General features: G+C 45.3%; 1 protein-coding gene across 1 annotated transcript; it reads left to right on the top strand.

Moving 5' to 3' along the window:
* Window positions 1-9,998: 9,998 nt before the first annotated feature.
* On the top strand, window positions 9,999-23,439 carry LOC132386364 (gastrula zinc finger protein XlCGF57.1-like). Its single transcript, XM_059958617.1, has 4 exons — window positions 9,999-10,093; window positions 20,868-21,516; window positions 21,562-22,019; window positions 22,186-23,439. The coding sequence occupies exons 2-4, from the start codon at window positions 21,261-21,263 to the stop codon at window positions 23,326-23,328; spliced, it is 1,857 nt and encodes a 618-aa protein (XP_059814600.1). The 5' UTR covers window positions 9,999-10,093; window positions 20,868-21,260; the 3' UTR covers window positions 23,329-23,439.
* The last annotated feature ends 292 nt before the right edge of the window (window positions 23,440-23,731 follow it).

Genomic DNA, 23,731 nt, shown 5'->3' with positions numbered 1-23,731 from the left:
TCCACCTGTTGTTATGGGGGATGGCCGCAAGAGTACTCTGCGATGGCTATTTAACCTCATTTCCCTTCCTGACTCTCACCCAATTTCCTGTGTCCTGCACCTTGTGTGTAACTCACCTTCCTTCATGTAATATCTATCACGCCCTCCAACTGCTGGATGATCCAGAATTCATCCATTTCAAGTTCCAACTCCTTCAAGTGCAGGGTTACAAGCTGCAGCTGGATGCACATCTTGTAGGTGAGGGCCTCAAGGACACTGGAGGTCTCCTCACCTACCCACCAATGTCCCCCCTAATTTGTAATGACCAGTGTGCACATAAATCTTGTACTGTGCATTTTTAGCCAGTGACAAGATGTGCACAGTGAATTTTATATGGAGAGGCATTCATTTTAATAGCCAGCAAATCACTGTCGATAGGAACTTTGATCTCCTCTGGGTTCAATCGAGTTCATCTGCACTCTGACGCAACTGGTTTAACAGGCCTGGAACAGGTTGTTACGAAGGATGAACAGCTCTGATGGGCAGAAGGGTGCAGGGTTGCCCATGTCCCCCTCCCCTGGGAGAATTACAAACCGTTACTGTTGCCAGCCTGTTAATGAGAGAGAAAGAGATGGAGCAAAACATATTGGAATGGAACATTTGCTTCAGACAGGGGCTAGATAACACCGGGGGAGAGAGACCATATTATGACTCCTGTAAGACTCACGGCTCCGGAGAGGGCTGTTTACTTGGTACTATTCTGTTCATAAAAATTCCTCAGTGGACAGCCGGAGTGGGCTGGTTTGATGGGCTCAGCCATTGAAAACTGATTGACACCTGAGAGCATGTGAGTAGAGATAAAAGTGAGGTCTGGGGATACACCTCTCAGACGCACCAAGCGACACACTAGTGAGCAATGTTTAAGTGTTGGAACCCACGAGAAAAGTTGGGGACATCGGAGTCCGAATGAAGAATTTTAACTCACAGTGTTTATAGCGAGGCCGGTGGGGGCTTGTGGGTGTGTCCACCCTTGCCTGGGTGACGAGTCCACCATAGAAGAACAGTCTAGCTAAAGGTAATAGGGGTCATACCTGAATGGCCACAACAACACATCAATAGATCAAGATCGTAAAGGATGGTTTGCAAGACAATAGCTGTTACTGTTTGCTCACTCTCTCTCTCACCAACAATTACAACACATCAACCAACAACTACCTCAGCCTGTATGAACTGAACTTTATACTCACATATGACAATTCATTATCCCCTAGACAACGATAGCTTGTTTATTATTGATTATTATTATACCCACACTTTTAAGTTTAGTATTGCTAAAGTGTATTATCTGTATATTTGCATTCTTGATGTTGATTTGTATATTTTACTAATAAACACTGTTTTGAAAATAAACGGATACTTCTATTTTTGCTGGTAAGACACCCAGTTACGGGGTACGTAACAGGGTAATGAAGGATTTTCTCACCAGAGCTTTTGCACTTTGTTCATATGTGGTTTGCTTGCTAAATTACACTTTAAAAAGTCAGATTTCCAAATATCACTCCACTTCTTCCCACTTGCAAATTCTCCAGCAACTTTTGCATCACCACAATCCACACAGGTAACACCAGTTTCTATATTGGACATAAATATTTCCCCTGAACCCACCCCCAAATGACTGACAGTGGTGAACTCAGTGATGGCAATGCCAATGGATATGAAGGGAAGGGCAGTAGTCTGTCTCATTGTAGTCTGGCACATCTGAGATGTGAACGCTACTTGTTGCCAGGGCAAAGGTGTTTGATATCATTATGTACCCAGACAGAATGAGATAAAACATGTTGCCACTGGTAGAAAAGTCCAGAGCAAGAGGAGTTAGAACAAGCAACACACACAAAAGGCAGGAGGAACTCAGCAAGCCAGGCAGAATCTATGGAAAAAAGTACTAATGTTGAATTCCGCCGGCATTTTGTGTGCGTTGCTTACATTTCCAGCATCTGCAGATTTTCTCTTGCTTGCGACTGGAGGTAGACCAAAGGTGATTTTCTCAACTGGTGATGTAAAAGATTTTGTGCCCTTTCTCTGAGTGTCCAAGCTGGAGCTCAGCTCTGTCTGAGAACCATCGGTTCCCATTCCCTGGGGCCCGTGTACGGATCGGGGGCTGAGAGAGAGGGAAGAGAGCAGGACTCTCCTGGGGTTGCGGGTCACAGGAATTGCCCCGAAATCGGTGTTTAAGGTAAAGAGACAGAAAATCGCTCTTACCTGCACACGATATTTCAAAGGCCTTCTGAGTACTGTGCGCATGCGTCATACTCAGAGACGCCACAACCCTGACGCCTGCGCATTTCATCTGTGCTTCAATGCCGGCCAAAAACTATAACGCAGGGGCTTATGGGTAGTCACGGTGCCATTAAACATTTCTGCAAGCACTGGTTTAATGTCCGTACCTCATTTTTTTTCGTGTGTATAGAAAAATCTGCAGCTGTTTTAACGCAGAAAGCGGCTCCGATAAACAATATACTCAGTATCAACGTGTATCTCATGCCAAAGTAAAATGCAGATCTGAAACGCAGGAGATTCTGCATTTTGGAAATACAGAGACGCACACACACAAAATGCAGAAGGAACTCTGCAATTCAGGGAGCAACTAATTAGCGGAACACACAATCGAGCTGAAGGGGCTCCGCCTAAACGTTGTCTATTTATTCCTCTCCACATTTATTGCCTGATCTGTTAATTTCCACTACTATTTTCCAGAAATTAACCACCTTTTTTTTTCGGGCAACCTGTTTCCAAATGTTTCCGATCTTTCTTTTGTAGCCACAGACTGCTGGTTTGATTCCACCTCCTCCTCGTGAACTCCAGGCCCCATCTCTCTCTGGAGCCCCAAAGCCCTGACTAAGGCTGGCAACTCTTTGGTTTCCGACTGCACCATGGAAGATTCACTAGCTAGTCTACTATCAGACTTTAGAGATGCATTGTGTTGCGAGACCGCAGGTTCGTTTACTGTGAGTGTCGCTTTAAATGTCTGAGTGAGGCGGGACTGTGACGTCAGACACAAGCTGCGGCAGAGAGAGAGGGAGGGAGAGAGAGAGAGGGAAGCTGTTGGAACTTCAGCTTGTCACTGCTATGGGTTGCAATGCCCAGAAAATCGGGTTCATGATCGGCACGCCGTGCACAACGGATGTGTGACTGTCACTTCGTATAATCCATATTTGTGAATTTGCTGGAGTATACTGTGGTATCACTTTTGTTGGCCCTTACCTGGTATCGGGGTGTTCTACTTGAAGACGGTATTCCTGTCACTGTCACCTGGTGATAGTTCGAAGTGGATTTCGGAACGAATCAACGGATAAGATCTTTGGCTACTGTTATTTCGTTTACCCAGCGTGGAATGTGTGTGGAATTCTTCGTAATTGCCCTCTCTCTACATGTTCGGGTGGATTTATAAATCTCTCCCCTCTCTCACGTATTCCGTGGATTACTGAACTTTTCTACCTTACCATTTTAGGACTTTAAGCATTGTTTCCCAAGCTTGATAGTTTGGAAGCTCTACGTACATATATATATATATATATATATATATATATATATATATATATATATATATACGATAACGCTGTTAACTTCTGTTTATTTCTTTTAATCTTTTATATTTGGAGTAGATACTGATAAAGATAGTGGATTTAACATCGAAACCAGACTCCATTAGTGATCTATTGCTGCTGGTACGTAACAATTGCAACAACCCAGCTGTCTGAGGCACAGTCCTTTAAAATTGGTGAAAATGACCCAAAACGTTGAAAAGAGCGGGGAAGAAGGAGTTTAACCAACTTCGTCCGGAGCCCTGAAGAACGTCAAAACCACATTGAGCTCATCGTCTTGTTCAGCCCGGAGAAAATCATGCAGGAGATTCATGCAGGTGTATGAGATGATGAGAGGCATTGGTCGTGTGGATAGCCAGAGGCTTTTTCCCAGGGCTGAAACGGCTAACGCGAGGGGGAATAGGTTTAAGCTGCTTGGAAGTACCTGCAGAGGAGATGCCAGAGCTAAGTTTTTTTAAACAAAGAGTGGTGCCTGTGTGGAATGCACTGCCAGCGCCGGTGGTAGAGGCGGATACAATAGGGTATTTTAAGAGACTCTTAGAGAGGTAAATGGAACTCAGGAAAATAGCTGTCTATGCGGTAGGGAAATTCTAGACAGTTACCAGAGTAATTTACATGGTCGGCACAGCTGTAATATGCTGTAGACTTCTATGATTCTATGAAATTCAACGGAAATCTCCTATCCCACTGTGTGTGACTAGTTGAAACCTATCATCTCAGGGAGAGTGATAGGGGAATGGCACGGATAGGTTTTGATGTACTGATATGGAACAGAAACATGGGCAGGGGTAAGATAGGCCGAGTGGCCTTTCTAGCGTACATTCTGAGTGTGGTAAAGTCAGTAACTACCTGAGACAGTGGAGTGAATACAGAACTGATTTATCTTTCACGGATCCACAATATTAAACACCAGTCTAGTTCAAGGCTAACATCAGCAGAACAGAAACCTCCAATGCTCAGTGACCAGGGTTCAATCCTGGGTGCGATGAGCAGTCGCAGGAACTGCAGAATCTGACAATAACAGTCCCTCATGAACCTGCAGCTGCCTTCTGTCGCCGTGATGGTTAAACATTTAACACGGAGCTGATTCGAACTTCCTCCCTGATGTGAAGTTGTTGGCGTTGCAGCAGCCGGGATGATTGAGTAAAACTCTTTGCTCACTCCGGACAGAAATGTGGCTTCTATTTATTGTGAACTCACCGGAGCATGACAAGGTGGGTTAACTGAATGAGTCTCTTCACACACACGGAGCAGGTGAACGGCCGCTTCCCAGTGCGAAGCTGCTGGTGTATCTGCGATGGCCGACTGAATCCCTTCCAAAATGAGAGCCAGTGAATGACATCAACAGGTACAAACAAGCTGGATGAACTCAGCAGGTCGGGCAGCATCCGTTGAAACGAGCAGTCAACGTTCGGGCCGAGACCTTTCGTCAGTGAATGACGTCACACTGCTATCAAGTCATGGCAATGTATCAAATCAGATCGCGGACATGGACACGTGTTCGGGCTCTCCTTGCAGCGAGTGGGGCGCTGTCTTCCCCAACATCTCTGCCTCCACATTCAAGGATCGGTGGCATTCAAGTACTGGCGAACTGACAGATACAGCGGAACTAACGTGCTGTTGTGTTTGAGATTCCCATACACAAATCCTTTGACTTCTCTACACTGTTTACAAAGCACGTCAGTGGGTGAAGGACATTTCAACTCAGATAATTTTAGTCTCCATGGTGTCTTCTGATAAAAAAAAAAACTCTGTCACAGCTCAAAACAATTTGGAGGAACAAGATTTCATCTTCTAACTGGCTACAGTTCCGGCATCAGGAACAATATCAAACTCTCCGCTTCCCTCTGTATCAAAATGGATCATTCCTCCCCTTCATCAGTCTGTGACTTTGCTCAGGTTGTCTATCTCCTTCACATTCTTAGAAGGATGAGAAGGGATCTGATTGGAACAGATAAAATTATTTACGGATTGGACACACTGGAGGCAGGAAACATGTTCCCAATGTTGGGGGAGTCCGGAACCAAAGGCCACAGTTTAAAAATAAGGGGTAGGCCATTTAGAATGGAGTTCAGGAAATTTTCACCCACAGGGATAAGGATCTATGGAATACTCTGCTGCAGAAGGCAGTGAAGGCCAATTCCCTGGATGTCTTCAAGAAAGAGTTAAGTAGAGCTTTTAAAGATAGCGGAGTCAAGGGATACGGGGATAAGGTATGAACGGGGTACTGATTGTGGATAATCTGCCATGGTCACATTGACTGGCGGTGCAGGCTCGAAGGGCCGAATGGCCTACTCCGGCACCGATTGTGTATTGTCATGCACCACACACCTACTGATATCACATTTTATTTATACGGCTGCGACTAGGGACTTTCTGATTATTATGTCCCCCCCCGGCATCTGTCGGTGGTAAACTGATCACCGGTCACCTGATCCCAGTTACCGCAGATCGTAATGCGAGATTGAAGCCTTTTCTATTTATTTGCATTCCAAAGAAATGACAACAGTTCAGTTAAGTTTCCTCCTGAGGTTCCAAAGCAGACGCTCAGTCTGTCTAATATTTCCACACAATTAAAATGGGGAATTCGTTTTTTTCTTATCACGTACTGAGCTACTGTGAAAATCTTGCCTGCCGTACCATCCACACAGATCAATATATTACGACAGTACATTGAGCTGATATACGACAAAACAATAACTGTAACAAAGCATTATGGCTGCAGAGAAAGTGCAGTGTAGATAGACATCTGGTGCAGGGTCACGTCGAGTTACATTGTGAGGTTAAGTCCATTTTATCGGACTGAAGACCATTCATTTGGATTATAACCACAGACAGGAAGCCGACATTGAGCCTGGTGGAACGCGCTTTAAGGCTTTTGTATCTCTTCCCCGATGGGGGAGCGGGTTTGCAGCAAGAATGTCCAGGTTATGAGGTTATTTGAGTACATGGCCTGCTTTTCCGAGGCAGGGGAAGTGTAGGAAGAGTCCATTGAGGGGAGGCTTGTTTCTCTGATGTTCTCTGCGCACCAAAGTTCTCTGCAGTTCCTTGCAGTCATGGGCAGAGCAGTAGCCATACGAAGGCGTGACGTATCGACAAGAAGCTCAGAGACCTCGGCCTTCACCCTGTCTTGTGCAGCTGGATCCTGGACTTCCTGTCAGATCGCGAGAATGGGCTCCCTCACCTCTGTCTCTCTGACCCTCAGCACACATACCCCACAGGGGTGTCTCCTTGCCCCCTCCTTTACTCTCTGTATATCCATGACTTGTGTCGCCACCCACAGCTCCAATCAGTTTATTAAATATGTGAGGACACTGCACTGACTGGCCTAATCTCAAATAATAACGAGACAGCCCACAGAGAAGAAGTCATCACCCCGACACAGTGGTGTCAAGATAACAATCTCTCCCTCATTGTGACAGAAACAAAGGAGCTGGTGGTGGATTACAGGAGGAATGGAAACAGGGACCAAATTCAACATTTCCAAGTCCGTTATTGCACATTTTAATATTGAATATGACAGAACGTATTGTATTTAAAATACGGATAATGACATATTTATAGATAATAGATTGTTACTGACAGAGAATCGTATCATTGTTTGTTCCGTGTGTTATCTGAATGTACTTGCCTGTGATGCTGCCACAAGTCAGTGATTCTCTGTACCTGTACCTTCCCGTACTTGTGCACTTGGCAATAAATTCAACAGGACCTGAGAAATCTCAGTGAGATTTGATTAGTGATGATAATCTCGGCAGCTCGGTAGGTGGAATGTATGAGACAATGAGTACACTGTTAAATGAAAAATCCTGAACTCTGTTGATGATCAGAGGGATCTCAGACTCCAAGTTCAACGCTCCCTGAAAGAGACTGCACAGATTGATCGGGTGGTTCAGAAGGCAAATGGCGTGGTTGTCTTTATTAGTTGAAGCATTGAGTTCAAAAGTCGGGAAGTTGTGTTGCAGCCGTTACGAGCCTGCGGTCGTTCTGTGACTGCTTCTTTAAGAGCGCCGGCGTGAGGAGGCGGGACTATGACGTCAGTCACAGGCTGACAGCGCTGACTGTGGGTTAACCATGAGAGAGAGAGAGAGAGATCTGCAGACAGGCAGTCGGCCAGTCTAAAGAGAGAAGGAGAGACTGGAAAAGCTGATAGCTTCAGTTTGTTGCAGCTGTGGCTTGGAACTCTCCTATGCCCAGAAGAGTGGGTTGATCATTGGTGCACAGAACCACAACGAACGTGTATGGTTGTCCCTTGTGTTAACCCTTGCCTGGGTATGTTGTACGGTAACCCCTGGTAGACGGTATTGCTGTGACAGGTCACTTTCGCTGATAACTCGTATATGGACAGATTCAACGGATAAAATTCTCGACGACGGTTATGTCGAAGTAACGGCCTTTTCTCTACGTTTCACCGTGGAACACAAATATCTCTCTGCCATCATTTATTCCGGGGATGACTGAACTTTCCTACTTTACCATCTCAAGACTCTGAGCTTTGTTCCCTCAGGCTCGATAGTTTAGGAGTTATAGTTACACATATACACACATAACACTGTTACCTTTCCTTTATTTCGTTGTTACTATAAGTAGATACTAATAAAGAGAGTGGTTTTAACATCAAAACCAGACTCCAGTGTGAACTCTATTGCTGCTGGTTCGTCTCTAAAACGTAACAGTTCGTAACACAGTTTTAAGACCACATCTGAAGTATTTCATACAGTTCTGGTCGCCCCCATTCTCACAAGGATATCTGGGCTTTGGAGAGGGCGCAGAATCGGGTTGCCAGGATATTGCCTGGATTAGAGGGCATGAGCTGTAACGAGAGGTTGCACAAACTTGTGTTGTTTACTCCAGAGCGGCGCAGACTGCGGTGAGACTGGATGGACATTTATAAGATTACGAGAGGAATAAATAGAGTGGACAGACGATATATTTTTCCTGGGGGTGATATGTCTAATACATTTAGGGTGAGAGGAGATGTGAGTGGCATGTTTGCTTCTTTCCAAAGAGTAATGGACAGCTGGAGTCACTGCCCCGGGAAGGGGGGGGGGGTGGGTGGGTGGAGAGAGAGAGAGAGAGAGAGAGAGAGAGAGAGAGAGAGAGAGAGAGGAGGGGAGGGAGGGGGAGAGGGAGAGGGAGAGGGAGAGGGAGAGGAGAGGGAGAGGGAGAGGGAGAGAGAGAGAGAGAGAGAGAGAGAGAGCGCGCGCGCGCGCGAGGAGGAGTCACGTGATCCGATTTGCCCCTCCCATTTAACCACAGATGAGCTGGAACTCTGCGTCGCTTCCGAGGCCCCGCCCTCCGGATGATGCGCCTATATCTTTGCACATGCTCACAGTCTCCAGCTGGGTTGCGTTCTGCGGATTTGGGATCACTGTCTGGGGGCAGAAGAATCGGTGAGTATTGAGACCGATCCCGGGCGGGGAGATCCAATGCTGGCCTTGAGCCCCGAAATGAGGGCCTATTACTCATTTAGTACCCAGTTATCTGGGCTCGTCAGAAATGTATCGGCTTCACGGAATTAAGCGATCCAAACCAGGAGCCCAGGCTGTCTATTTTCTCAGCACTGAAAGGGGAGTCCCGCCAACAGGTCACGTGAGGCTGTGTGCCGCAGATCTGCCCCGCCCCCCGCTTTGTGACTCACGATCACGTGGTGTGTTGCGAACAAGGTTTACAAGAATAATCTCAGGAATGATCGGCTTTATGTATGAGGAGCATTTGATGGTTGTGGACCTGTGCTCAATGGAGTTCAGAGGGACGGTGGGGGTGGTGGAGGGATGTATGGTTAAGTAAACCTACCGAATGCTGGAAAGCCTGGATACAGTGGACATGGAGAGGATGTTTCCATTAGACGGAGAGTCTGTGATCTGACAGCATAGGCTCAGAATAAAGACGCTTCCCTTTAAAATTGAGGTGAGAAAATTTCTTCAGCCAAAGGATGTCTGATCTGTGGAATTTGTTGCTGCAGAGGGTAGTTGAGGCTGCCATTTGGTTATGTTTATGACAGAGATTAATATATTGATGATTGCTAAGTAGCTTCAGGGTTACAGGAGGAAGGCAGGAATATGGTGTTGGAATGAAAATCAGCCATGGTTGAATGGTGGGCAAACCAGATTGATCGAATCAACTAATTTTGTTCCTGTGTCTTGTGTCTTACCATGACTGAATGATGGCTCCTTCTTCTCCCATATCTTTTTGTGAAGTGTGAGGGACAATAAAAGATTGTTCACTGAGATCATTATATTCAACATTTAAATTTCAATGAGTTTTGCTCTTAGTAGCATTAAGCAGAAATGTTTGGTTCTCCTTACTATTGTCAATGTGCTTCATTATTTTTCATGTTAAAGTCAGACCTGCGGTGAGAGATTTATTGGAATAAAAACCCCAACTGGAAGCATACCACAACTGAAGGCAGGGGAACATCAACAAGTGAACCATCCCGAGGATTGAGAGCATCAACTGAAGAGAATCCATCTGACTCGGAGATTCCAGTGATTCAGTCAGGAGAAAGTTTGGTGAGACTCATTTACTCAAACACTGGTCCTTTAGACATTACATACCTGTACAAAGGAAGGTGAGAAATAGTTGGAGGGAGTCTGAATGTGCCCAGAAGAACCAGTTATGCCTCTGTCAGATCCAGTTGCAACCATTCCAGGTCTGGTAATGTGCTTCCAGCAGCCCAGCCCTTTAAAACCACTGCCATTCTGTGGAAGTCGAATCTGGAAAAAGTCACTCAAAGACCATATAAATACAAACTCTTTACTCCAAGCACCTGGGACTTACTCAGTTAGTCGCTCAAACAGGAACATCTATGACTGTTCCCGCCCAATCCACTAACTGACTAACAATTCCCCTTACACCACAGGTACCCAGATACCCACCACAGAAGGCAGGCTGGTTATTTACTATATTACAGCCACTTAAGATAAATTACAAAATAGTCATAACGGCTTACACACACAGGACAGATTGAAGCTGTCCTATCTCTACGCATGAGTGCACAATTCAGATAAACATACAGAAACCCTAGCTAGCTACCCTCAAGAAGAAATATGGCTCAGCATGGCTTGGTACATTGGCTGATCATCAGCAATTTCTTTCAGAAGAACAGGCGGCTATTGTTTAAGGAAGTGTTAACCCTTTTACATAGTTCACCACTCCCTCCTTTTGATCATTACATGATCAAGCAGTAATTTTTTCACAGAGAAAGCAACCGTGTACAACATTGACTTATCAATGGATAAAAACAGTGCACAACAGTAAATATAACAATGATATGCACAACTATTAAGCCATAATGCAATATCATGCCCCACATATTACCAAACAAGCCTTCAAATACTAACATTTCGACCCTTCGGTGAACCTGTGTAAATCCTGCCCTACTTTCTTGATGCTATCAATCTCCCTGGCAGTGTGCTCGGAAAGGGATGTAATGTTGGTAGACTCATCAGGGATATAGGTGCAGCATTCTATGTCACTAATAGCACAGGTTCCCCCTTTCTCAGTGAGGATAAAATCTAAAGCCAAATGATTCTGTACGACTGTTTGCTGGATTGCACTCGTTTCAGTGGAATTGTCTGTTTTCTTGGGCCTGTGTTTCTGTCAGAGCCCCTGCAGTATTGTGGCCGGCTCCTCAAGTGCTGTAGCCAAATTGATTATCTTTGGTGGATTCCTGGCTACTCCATAGGAGAGAAAAGTGATCATCCAAAATCACTCAGTCTCAGTTGTTCCTCTCCGCTGCTGGGCGCCTGCAAGTATGGTCAGGATGCATGTTTCCCAGTCTAGGAAGTTGTGTTTGGTGGGAGCCTGAGATACCATCCCTCAGAATACTGACAGCCACAGTCATCTCTGACTGGACCCCAGTTCCTCATCTCTCTTCCCCTGGCGTTATTTGTGAAAGCCCAGGCTGAGAGTTCCTCACTCTGGTTGAACAGGATTACTGACATTGGAGTCATAGTTTTACTATGCTGCAGAATTTCGGCACAAACCCAGCAGGCCCCTAGTACTACCTGTTCGGCATCGGTGTGACAGAGATACAGAAATGTGTTAACACGGGGACCCTGGATGCTGGGGTGATCCCTCTCAAAGACATAAACACGAATACCAGTGTTACATACCTGTAACAATTTAATTGAACCAGCAGCTATAGACCAGACATGGAGTCTGGTTTTGATATTAACACCACTATCTTTATTTGTATCTACTTATACTATAACAACTTAATCAAAACAATCAAAAGGGACCTTTGGGTTCAAATCCATACATCCCTCAAGGTTGCTGCACAGGTTGATACTGTGGTTAAGAAGGCCTATGGGCTGCTAGGCTTCATTAACAGGGGGATTGAGTTCAAGAGTAGAGAGGTCATGTTGCAACTCTACAAATCTTTGGTGAGACTGCACTTTAAGAGTATTACGTTCAGTTCTGGTCACCTCATTATAGGAAGGAGGTGGACGCTATGGAGAGGGTGCAGAGGAGATTTACCAGGATGTTGCCTGGTTTGGAGAACAAGTCATATGAATCAAGGTTAGCAGAGCTGGGACTTTTCACTTTGGAGAGTACAAGAATGAGAGGGGACTTGATAGAGGTCTACAAGATTATGAGAAGCATAGACAGGGTGGATACTCAGTCTCTGTTTCCCATGGCAGCAATAGCAAACACCAGAGGGCATATGTATAAAATTAAGGGAGGGAAGTCTAGGGGAGACATCAGTGGTAAGTTTTTTTTACACAGAGGTTTGTGGGTGCCTGGAATGACTTGCCAGGGATGGTGTTGGAGGCTATAACATTAGGGCTATTTAAGAGCCTCTTGGACAGGCACATGGATGAAAGAAAAATAGAGGGTTATGTGGTAGTGTGGATTTAGTATATTTTTTAAGGGTTATATGGGTCGGCACAACATGAAGGGCTGAAGGGCCTGTACTGTGCTGTAGTGTTCTATGGTTAACAGTGTTATGTGTATACATATGTGTAAATATAACTCCCAAACCATTGAGCTCAGGGAATACCAAGCTTAGAGTCTGAAGATGGTAAAGTGTGAAAGTTCAGCTCATCCCCCGAATAAATGATGAAAGAGAGATATTTGTAATCCAAGGTGAATGTCGAGAGTAGGCAATTGCTTCCAATCCCACAAGTTCCACGGTGGTAAAACAGGATAACAGTCGCCGAAGATCTTATCCGTCTTCGTTCCAAATCCACATATGAATTATCACCAAAACTAGCTGATAACAGGGGTACCGTCTTCAAAGGGAACTACCACCCAGGCAAGGGTTAACACACAGGTAGATTCCACAAGGTACTCTCAATCCAGATCCAACACACAAAGTATTACCGACAGTGATTTCCACAGAATACCTTTCCCACAAGTGGTCACCAGATAACGCACCCAAATCCAGTTAAGGGTTAACAAAAGTGGTAGCCACGGGATACTCCATCAAAATCCCCATACGGATTATAGGAATTATCACCAACAGTGATTTGTCACGGGGTACCCTGTACAAGTGAGTTACCACCCCCAGGCAAGGGTTGGCACAAGTGGTCTTCACAGGACACTGCCAAACATAAAGATCCACTCCCGTGGATCAAACAAAGTGACAATCACACATTCAGTATTGTTCTGTGGGCACAGGAGAGTTCAAACAGCGAACTTCGGCCACTAGGTCCTTTGTTTCGAACCTTCCATCCTCTTTCTTTCTCTCCGTCTGACTGTCCTTGCTTAAATAAAGCAAACTGCGAGCTATGTAAACACAAGCTGTGAGCAAGTGTAAACACGCTGCAGAGTGAAATAGTTCCACCCCTCCCTCTCTCTCAGTAAGAATCAAACAAGAGTCAAGAAAGCTGGTGGCTGATGTCACTCAGGCACTGTCTCTTAAAATGACAGTCCATGGCAAGAAACCTAGAGGTTCGTCACACCACTATCAACCAATTCTTTTTCCTTTAGTCCAAGAGAGTCCTTCTACGCAGTTCCTTCAGTAACACGTTTATAATCTGTTCGATGTATCCATCGAGATTGCCCCTTCAGTCTCAGAGCTGTGGAGTGGTCAGTAACACCTGATATGGTCCTCTCCACCGAGGTCTGAGTTTCCCTCAATCCCAGTTCTTGGTCCACATGGTGTCCTCATGGGCCATCCATAAATGATTTCAGTTGGTGTCAACACTGTTTTCCCCTGTGGGGTGACCCTCATGTGGAATAGGTCTAACAGTAGGACCTTCAAGCAAGTGAGTCCAGTCTCCGCTGTTAGTTTGGCCAATATACTCTTCAGAGTGCCATTGACACTTTCCACTATGGCAGCAACCCGTGGGTGGTGTACGGTAGAATTATTGCCTGATAGCTAGTTTGTTACATACCCCTTCGCTTGCTTTCACCACAAAGTGTGGGCCATTGTCAGAGCTCAGCATCTCTGGCAGGCCGTACCTGGGAATTATATCCCATAATAATACCTTCACAACAGTCATAACAGTATTATTGGTAGTTGGAATAGCTTCAATCCATCTATTAAATGCATCTATATTAACTAAGCAGTATCTATAGCAATGTACTCTAGGCAATTCAGTAACATCAACTTGTAGACACGAAAATGGTCAAGGGAGTCGTACCCGGTGTGCAGGGTGCAGGTTAACAACCATTTCCTCCTTTTCCAGGTGTGTACATAATTGACCAATATAGGTAAAAACTGTGTAGGGACACAAACCTGTCCCGCTGTGGTGATCTAAAAACCTAGGTTGGGGACTTTCTGGCACCCCATCTGGAACCACAGCTTGCACTGCTCCTCAGAGGCGTCCCCCTGAAAAGTACGCTCCTCCCACATGTCTGGCAAACCCGTTCTGCTTGAGTCATGGAGGATTGCTTGACGGGAACCTGAGAGGACTACAACTATCGAGGATTGTGCAGCACTTTTCGCTGTCTAATCTGCTAAAGCATTGGGTTTAGTGACCTGTTTGGACATGCGGGTGTGGGCCGCACATTAATAATGGCCAGAACTCAAGGTAGCTGTGGAGCAGTGAGTAAGTTGTTTACAAAGGTGACATTACTAATGGGGTGGCCAGAGGAAGTCAGGAATCCCCATGTTCCCAGAGAGCCCGGTAGTCATGTACAACTCCAAATGCATAACGGGAGTCCGTGTAATTGTTCTCACTTTTATCTGTTGCTAGGATACAGGCACAAGTCAGAGCAACAGCTCATCCTTCTGGACGAGACAGCTGTTTCAAAAGAGTCCTGCTCAATTACTTCACTGTCAGTTACTATCGCATCACCAGATTATTGTTTCCCTGCTGGATCCACAAAAGGGCTTCCATTCTCATAAAACATTGCCTCGGGCTTGAGGGGATATAGCAGAATGGATAGGAACCTCTGTCCTCTTTTCATGGTGATCCAGATGGGGGGCAGTTTTAGAAATTAACAAGCAAGGCCAATTTCATGGCCTGAAATTGCGCAGAGATGGAGTACAGCCTCTTGTGTTCGGTCAATATTAAAAGAGTGTCTTACCAGATGTCCTGTCTTCACCTGAGTCCTTCCAGTATCAGAGTTGGCATGCGGCCAAGTCTGGCCAGCCTCCCTCGGTGCTGGAGGCTTGCTTCATCAGGGTGTAGGCAAGGAACCCTAGGCTCTTTGGCTTGAACCCAAGGCAAACCCTCACGGTATGGGGAACCACCTGTCCTGTTTGTCACCAAAGGAAATCCGGAACTTCGGCCAGTAATGCACTGTTCTCTCTTCCTTTATCCACTCTAATGTGACTGGGAACTTTGTCCCTAGAGGGGTGCATAATACTGGCTTTACTCAATCCCCCTGGAATTCCACCTGCAGTGGCTGTGTATGTGAATACGTGCGTTCCGTGCCTTCGAACCCAGACAGAGTGATTGTAGTGTTTCATAGCTGGAATCCATTTTCCGATATTACTTCCTGATTGAGAGTGGCTGTGGTTGCCGGCATATCAATCATAAACGGAATTGGAATTCCAGCAACTTGCCATGTTCCGTTGGGCTCTTCCTGAGGGATGGTACTCACGGCAGGAAGCATCCTAGCTTGTTAATTTGAATATGGGTTGTTGTCCCCACCTGTCTCTTGGTAGGTTTTTCTTCCCATTTCTGATCCCCAGATATTGCCCTCTTGTGTCCTTCTTCCCACTGAACATCTTCACCTTTAATATTAGTTCCCTTCAGGGTTGTTTGGGATTTGAAAGTCAGGTCCCAACAATATGTTAAAGCTCGTCACATTCGATTTTGGTCATTGTCAGGCCATCCATGTTATTTGTTTTAATCATGTTGGCTAACTTAGTTGGTAAGTATTGGAGCAGTAGGGAGTTAAACTGAGGGGACAGATTCCCGCCTTTAAAGGCTTGGTCAGAAGTTGTTCAGTCCTCAGATGGAATCAGCAATCAAATGGCTGAGCATGGTGCGATGAATGTGCTGAGCTGTGTATATCATAAAGCAAGAAGCATCGTAGGAAAGCCAGATGAGCTGAGGACAGGGCATTATAATATTGTAGCCATGATTGGGACTTTGTTGCACCCAATAGTCTGAGGGATTTAGAGGAACAAGTTTTTAGAGAGATTGCAGACCATGCCAAGAAACAAAGGTTGATGCAGTAAGTGATTTTAACTTTCCATATATTGACTAGGACTCCCATAATGTAAAAGGACTAGATGGGGTAGAGTTTGTCAAATGTGCCATTAATCAGTGCGTAGGATTCCCAATGTAGAAGTGTGCAATAAGCTGTTAGGAAATGATCCAGGGCTGATGACAGAAATTAGTGATCGTAATGCCATGAGATTCAAAAGTAAATATGGAAAAAGAGAGGTCTGGAACATGGATTGATATTCTAAATTGGAGAAAGGTCAATTTTGATGGCATCTGAAAGGATCTGATAAGTGTGGTTTGCGACTGGCTGTTTTCTGGCAAAGGAGTACTTGGTAAGTGTGAGGCCTTCAGAAGTGAAATTTTGAGGGAGTTGAGTTTGTATGTGTCTATCAAAATAACAGTTGAAAGGTAACTGATGCAGGGATCCTTGGTTTTCAAGAGATTTTGAGGCCCCGGATATTTTATTCTTCTGAATGTCTCAGACTGTTGGGTGCTACCAAGACTCATTAATGACTACAAATCATAAATCCATGCGAGCTCATCTGACTTTTTTTTTAGTCATCTTCTGTTGGTTTCTAAAAGCTTCCCAATAGATTTTGCTCTTGGTTGTTTGCTCTCTCTTTGGTTTTTCTGTTGCTTTGGCTTCTCATTTTAACCATGGTTGTGTTCTCCTGCCTTTCCTATGCTTCCACTTCATTGGGCTGCATCGATCACTCAGCTGCCGAATTGCTCCCAGAAACTCCAGCCATTGCTGCTCTGTTGTCACTGCTACCTTTCCCCTTACAAGTTTGGCCAGCTTCTCTATCATAGAAACATGGAGAAGTTCAGTAGAGAAACAGGCTATTTGGCCCACCTAGTCAATGCCGAGAACACATTTAAGCTGTCTAATTCAACTACCTGCACTGGGACAATCACCCTTCATGCCCCTACCATCCAAGTACCTATCAAACTTCTCTTATTGTTGAAACCGGGCTTATATTCACCACTTTTGCTGGCATCTCATTCCCCACTCTCACGACCATTTCATTAGAGAGCTTTCCCAAATGGTACCGTTAAATTTTCACCTTCCCCACTTACCCATGACCTCTGGTTGTCATCCTACCCAACCTCAGCGGAAAAAGCTGTTTGCATTTACCCTATCTATACCCTCATAATTCTAACAGATCCTCAAAGCAAACTTACTTTCTAATGCTCAGAACCTTTTTTAGGTTTATAAAGTGATGAAGGGCATTGATCGTGTGGATAGTCAGAGGTTTTTGCCCCAGGGTTGAAATGGCTAACACGAGAGGGCATAGTTTTAAGGTGCTTGGAAATAGCTACCGAGGGGATGGCAAGGGTAAATTTTTTACCTAGAAAATAGTGCGTGCGTGTAATCCACTGCCAGCAGCGGTGGTCGAGGCAGATACAATAGGGTGTTTTAACAGCCTCTTAGATAGGCACATGGAGCTTAGAAAAATAGAGTGCTATTTGCTAGGGAAATTCTAGGCAGTTTCTAGAGTAAGTTACGTGGTTGGCACAATGTTGTAGGCTGAATGGCCTGGAATATGATGTAGATTTCAATGCTCAATGTTCTATGTTGAACAGGAAATAACATCTCTTCGTTAATCTGTACAGTGTCCATGATTTTAATGTGGCTTTTTCACACTCCAATAGAACCTTTGTCTATCTCCTGAGTAAATAGAGATGAAAACATATTTAAGATCTCCCCCATCTGCTTTGGTTCCATACGTGGATTGCCATTCTGGTCTTACAGTGAACCAACTTTGTGCCTTACAATCCTTTTGCTCTTAATCTATCCCTGGAGTCCTTGATGATTAATCTTTTCTGCAAGGGCAACCTCATGTCTTCTCTTAGCCATCCTGATTTATCTCTTATGTGTTCTCTTGTATTTTTTACACTTCAAAAGAACCTGCCTGCCGATCCCTGTTATGCAACTCCATTTTGTGCTTCACCAGTGTCTCAATATATCTTGAAATCCAAGGTTCCCTGCAGTTTCTATCTTTACCTTTTATTCTGACAAACACATACCAACTTTGTACTTTCAAAATTTCACTTTGAAGGCCTCCCACTGACCAAGCACAGCTTTGCCATAAAGCAGCCTGTCCCAGTCCACAGTTGCCAGATCCTAGTGTCTTAATTCCAGGTGTTGATCCATTCCCTGAACACATCCACCTTTCCTATCATGCACCTTGCATTGAGATATACAGGGCTCAGCATATTCACTGCATCATGCTCAATGTTTTTCATTCCTGACTTTGAGTTCTGAACAACACCTGTCTTCAAAACCCCTCCACTATCTGTTCTGTTATTCAGGCATCCATTCCCCCTGCAAATTTAGTTTAACCCCACTTACCCCCACCCCCCAACATGCAGCTGTATCATCCCTTTGTTTTGATAGTGTTTTGATCACTCCCAGATCAATAAAAAGGAGGTGCATACAGGCAGATAGGAACAAATGGGCTACTTATGAGATACAGGAAATTCAAGTGAACACTGATGAAAGAAATCATGGATTCTGCAGATATGTTAAGTGCAAAAAATTGCAAGGGAAAAAATTAATCCTTTGCAAGATCAGAATGGTAATCCATATGAGGAGACAAAATAGATTGGGGAGATTTTTTCTGCATTCGTATTTACTCAGGAGATTGACACAGAGTCTGTAGATGTGAGGCAAAGTAGCATCAGCTTCATGGACACTGTACAGATTACAGAGGTAATCTTGTTGCCGTATGAAGGTAAATTACCTGGAATATATCCCCAGTGCCTGACAAATTGTTCCCTCGGACCCTGTGGAAGACAAGTGCAGAAGTTGTAGGGGCCCAAGCACAGATATTTAAATCATCCTTAGTGACAGGTGAGGTACTGGAAGATTGGAGGACAGCCAATGTTGTTCTGCTGTTCAAGAAAGGCTCTAAAAATAAACTAAGAAATTGTACCTTGGTAAGCTTGACATCAGTAGGGGGAAAGTTATTCTAACATATGTGCAGGAACTGGATATATAAGTATTTGGATCGATGTGGACTGATTAAGGATGGATAGCATAGCTTTGTGCATGGTAGGTCATGTCTAACCAATCTTATAGAGTCTCGAGGAAGTTATCAGGGAAGTGGATGAAGGCAAGGCAGTGGATGTTGTCTACATGGACTTCGGCAAGGCACTTGACAAAGTCTTATATGGGAGGTTGGTCAAGAAGGTTCAGTCACTCAACATTCAAGATGAGATAGTAAATTGGACGAGACACTGTCTTTGGGAGAAGCCAGAGTATGGTAGCCTCTCTGACTGGAACCCTTTGACCAGTGGTGTGTCATAGGGATCAGTGCTGGATCTGATGTTGTTTGTCATCTATATCAGTAATCTGGATTACTGTGGTTAACTGCATCAGTAAATTTGTTGATGACAACAAGATTGGGGTGTAGTGGACAGCAAGGAAGATGATCATGGCTTATAGTGCGACCTGGACCAGCTGGAAAAATGGTTTGCGAAATGGAAAATGAAATTCAATGCAGACAAGAGTGAGGTGTTGTATTTGACTGGTTGGGCACTGAGGAGTGTTGTAGAAGAAAGGGACCTGGGAATACAAGTCCGTAATTCACTGAAAGTGGTGCCACAGTTAGATAGAGATGGAAAGAAAGATTTCGGCCCATTGGCCTTCATGAACCAAAGCACTATGAACAGTAGGTAGATGTTATGTTGACTTGTAGAAGGTATTGGTGAGGCCTAATTTGGAATATTTTGTGCAGTGTTGGTCACCTACCTACATGAAAGTTGTAAAAGAGGTTCTGAGAGTTCAGAGAAAATTCACAAGGATGTTGCCAGGTCTGGGCGACTTTGGTAACAAGGAAAGATTGAACAGGATAGGATTTTATTCCTTGGAATGTAGAAGATTGAGGGGAGATTTGATTGTGATAGAGGGGCATAGATAGACTAAATGCAAGCTGGCTTTTACCACGGAGATGGTGTGCGACTACAACCAGAAGCCATGGGTTAAGGGTGAAAGGTGAAATGTTAAGGGGAAATGTGAGGGGAAACTTCTTCACACAGATGGTTATCTGGGTGTGGAATGAGCAGCCAACAAAAGTGGAGAATTCGAGCTGAATTTCAACATTTAAGGAGGTTTGTGTAGGTACCTGAATGGTAGGGTTGTGGGAGTGGGCAGTTTAAATAGTTTAGCACAAACTAGATTGTCCAAAGGGCCTGTTTCTGTATTGGTACTTTTCTGCAAGGGCCTGAAATAATTCAAAGATTCACTCTGTGTCCATTGAACAGCTGTGTGGACCAACTATTCATCTCAGCAGGAAATTTTTATAAGGCATTAAAACTGTGGCACTTTAAGTTAATAATACATAAGGGAAAATTCCAGCTGCCCATTAAGAAAGACTATTTGTGTGAGAATGTTTCAGTTACTGTGTGGCCAGGCACCCATGCAGCTCAGCAGGAACAGGGAATAATACCAATGGAGAGAGCCAAACTGAGCCAGGTCACAGATTTGAGATGGCAGAAATGCCCCATTCCTATAGAAACAAGAAGAGCATCAGGGAATTGATGGTTATTCCAGATACCAGCACTGTGCCCAGTTAGAAGTTGATTTCTCTGTCCAACTTGGGTGGAACCTCACTATAACAGTGTGATGCTGGATCAAACCTTGGCAACTCAAGTAATCTCATCTGAAGTGTTGTCCTACTCCCGTTGATGCATTTTGTAAATCTTTTTACAGGTTAAAAACGAGAAGGAATTTGTCTCCCAGAAGCTCAAACATGGCACACCAGTTTTGCTGTCTCTGTCTAGATATTTAAGAGGTGAAGCAAGGGATTCAATCAACCTTCCTATCTGATCAGACTACGGGGCAAGATTCACTCAGTCATTTGACCAACTGGCACCTCCATTATTTTACACAGGGGAGAGCCCATTCTTCTGCTCAGGCTGTGGGAATGGATTCAGTCAGTCATCTCAACTGAAGGTACATCAGTAAGTTCACATTGGGCAAGGTCATTCACCTGTTCTGTGTGTAAAAAAGTATTTAGTCTGTCATCCCACCTGTGGACCCACCAGTCAGAAGCTGGTCATCTGCTAAATTTCTGGGGAAGGATTCACTCGGTCATCTGACCTAATGGCTCACCAGTCAGTTCACACAAGGGAGAAGCCATTCACCTGCTCAGACTGCGGTAAGGGATTCACTCGGTCATCCTACCTGCAGAATCATAAGCAAGTTCACACTGGGGAGAAGCCATTCATCTGCCTAGAATGCGGGAAGAAATTCACTTCGTCATCCAGCCTGCGGAGTCATCAGCGAGTTCACACTGGGGAGAAACCATTCATCTGCTTAGAATGTGGGAAGAAATTCATTTCGTCATCCAGCCTGCGGAGTCATCAGCGAGTTCACACTGGAGAGAAACCGTTCACCTGCTCAGAATGTGGGAAGAAATTCATTTCGTCATCCAGCCTGCTGAGTCATCAGCGAGTTCACACTGGAGAGAAACCGTTCACCTGCTCAGAATGTGGGAAGGGATTCACTCATTCATCCAGCCTACAGAGACACCAGCAAGCTCACACTGGAGAGAAGCCATTCACCTGCACAGAATGTTGGAAGGGATTCACTTTCTCATCTAACCTGAAGGAACACCAGCGAGTTCACACCAGGGAGAAACCGTTCACCTGCTCAGAATGCGGGAAGGGATTCACTTTCTCATCTAACCTGAAGGTACATCAGGTGGTTCACACTGGGGAGTGGCCGTTCACCTGTTCAGTCTGTGGGAAGGGATTCATTAACTCAACTGAACTGATAGTTCATCAGCGAGTTCACACTGGAGAGAGGCCATTCACCTGCTCAGACTGTGGGAAGGGATTCATCAAGTCATCTGAACTGAAGGTTCATCAGCGAGTTCACACTGGGGAGAGGCCGTTTACGCTCAGACTGTGGGAAGGGATTCACTTCCTCATCTAACCTGATGGCACACCAGCGAGTTCACACCGGGGAGCGGCCGTTCACTTGCTCGAACTGTGGGATGAGATTCGCACGGTTATTCACCCTACAGTGTCACCAGCGAGTTCACACTGGGGAGAAGCCATTCACCTGCTCAGACTGTGGGAAGAGATTCACTCAGTCATCTGACCTAAAGGCTCACCAGCGATTTCACACCAAGGAGTGTCCATTCACCTGCTCGGACTGTGGGAAGGGATTCACTTTGGAATCGACTCTAGTGAAACACCAGCGAGTTCACACTGGGAAGAAGCCGTTCACCTGCTCAGTCTGTGGGAAGGGATTCGCTCAGTCAAGTAACCTGCGGAGTCATCAGCAACTTCACACTGGGGAGAAGCCGTTCACTTGCTCAGAATGTGGTAAGGGATTCACTATGTCATCTCACCTACTGATACACCAGCGAGTTCACACTGGGGAGAAGCCGTTCATCTGCTCAGAATGTGGTAAGGGATTCACTATGTCATCCCACCTACTGATACACCAGCGAGTTCACACTGGGGAGAAGCCATTCACTTGCTCAGAATGTGGTAAGGGATTCACTATGTCATCTCACCTACTGATTCACCAGACAGTTCACACTGGGGAGAGGCCATTCACCTGCTCAATCTGTGGGAAGACATTCAGTCAGTCATCCTACCTACAAAGACACCAGCGAGTTCACACCGGGGAGAAGCCGTTCACCTGCTCAGAATGTGGGAAGGGATTCACTCAGTTATCCAACCTACTGAGTCATCGGCGAGTTCACACTGGGGAGAAGCCGTTCATCTGCTCAGACTGTGGGAAGGGATTCACTTGCTCATCCCAACTGAAGGTACATCAGCGAGTTCACACTGGGGAGAAGCCATTCACCTGCTCAGAATGTGGGAAGAGATTCACTCGGTCATCCCACCTACTGAAACATCAGCGAGTTCACACTAGGGAGAAGCCGTTCACCTGCTCAGACTGTGGGCAGGGATTCACACTGTCATCCCACCTACTGAAACATCAGCGAGTTCACACTGGGGAGAAGTCGTTCACCTGCTTAGACTGCGGGAAGGGTTTCACTCGGATATCCAACCTGCAGAGTCATCAGCGAGTTCACACTGGGGTGAAGCCATTCACCTGCTCAGAATGCGGGAAGGCATTCACTCGGTCATCCCACCTACTGAGACATCAGCGAGTTCACACTGGGGTGAAGCCATTCACCTGCTCAGAATGAGGGAAGGCATTCACTCGGTCATCGCACCTACTGAGACATCAGCGAGTTCACACTCAGGAGAAGCCGTTCACCTGCTCAGACTGTGGGCAGGGATTCACACTGTCATCCCACCTACTGAGACATCAGCGAGTTCACACATTCTGAGCTATTCACCTGCTCAGAATGAGGGAAGAGATTCACTGATTCATCCACCCTACAGAGACACCAGAAAGTTCACACTGGGAAGAAGCCATTCACCTGCTCAGTCTGTGGGAAGGGATTCACTCAGTCCTCCACCCTACAGAAACACCGGTCAGTTCACACATTCTGAGCTATTCACCTGCTCAGAATGTTGGAAAGGATTCATTCAGTCATCCCAACTACTGGCACACCAGTCAGTTCTCATTGTTATTAATCCCTTGCT

Source organism: Hypanus sabinus, unplaced genomic scaffold, assembly GCF_030144855.1.
Source record: "Hypanus sabinus isolate sHypSab1 unplaced genomic scaffold, sHypSab1.hap1 scaffold_112, whole genome shotgun sequence".
Classification (NCBI taxonomy): Eukaryota; Metazoa; Chordata; class Chondrichthyes; order Myliobatiformes; family Dasyatidae; genus Hypanus; species Hypanus sabinus.
This window is presented reverse-complemented; position numbering and strand designations above follow the sequence as displayed.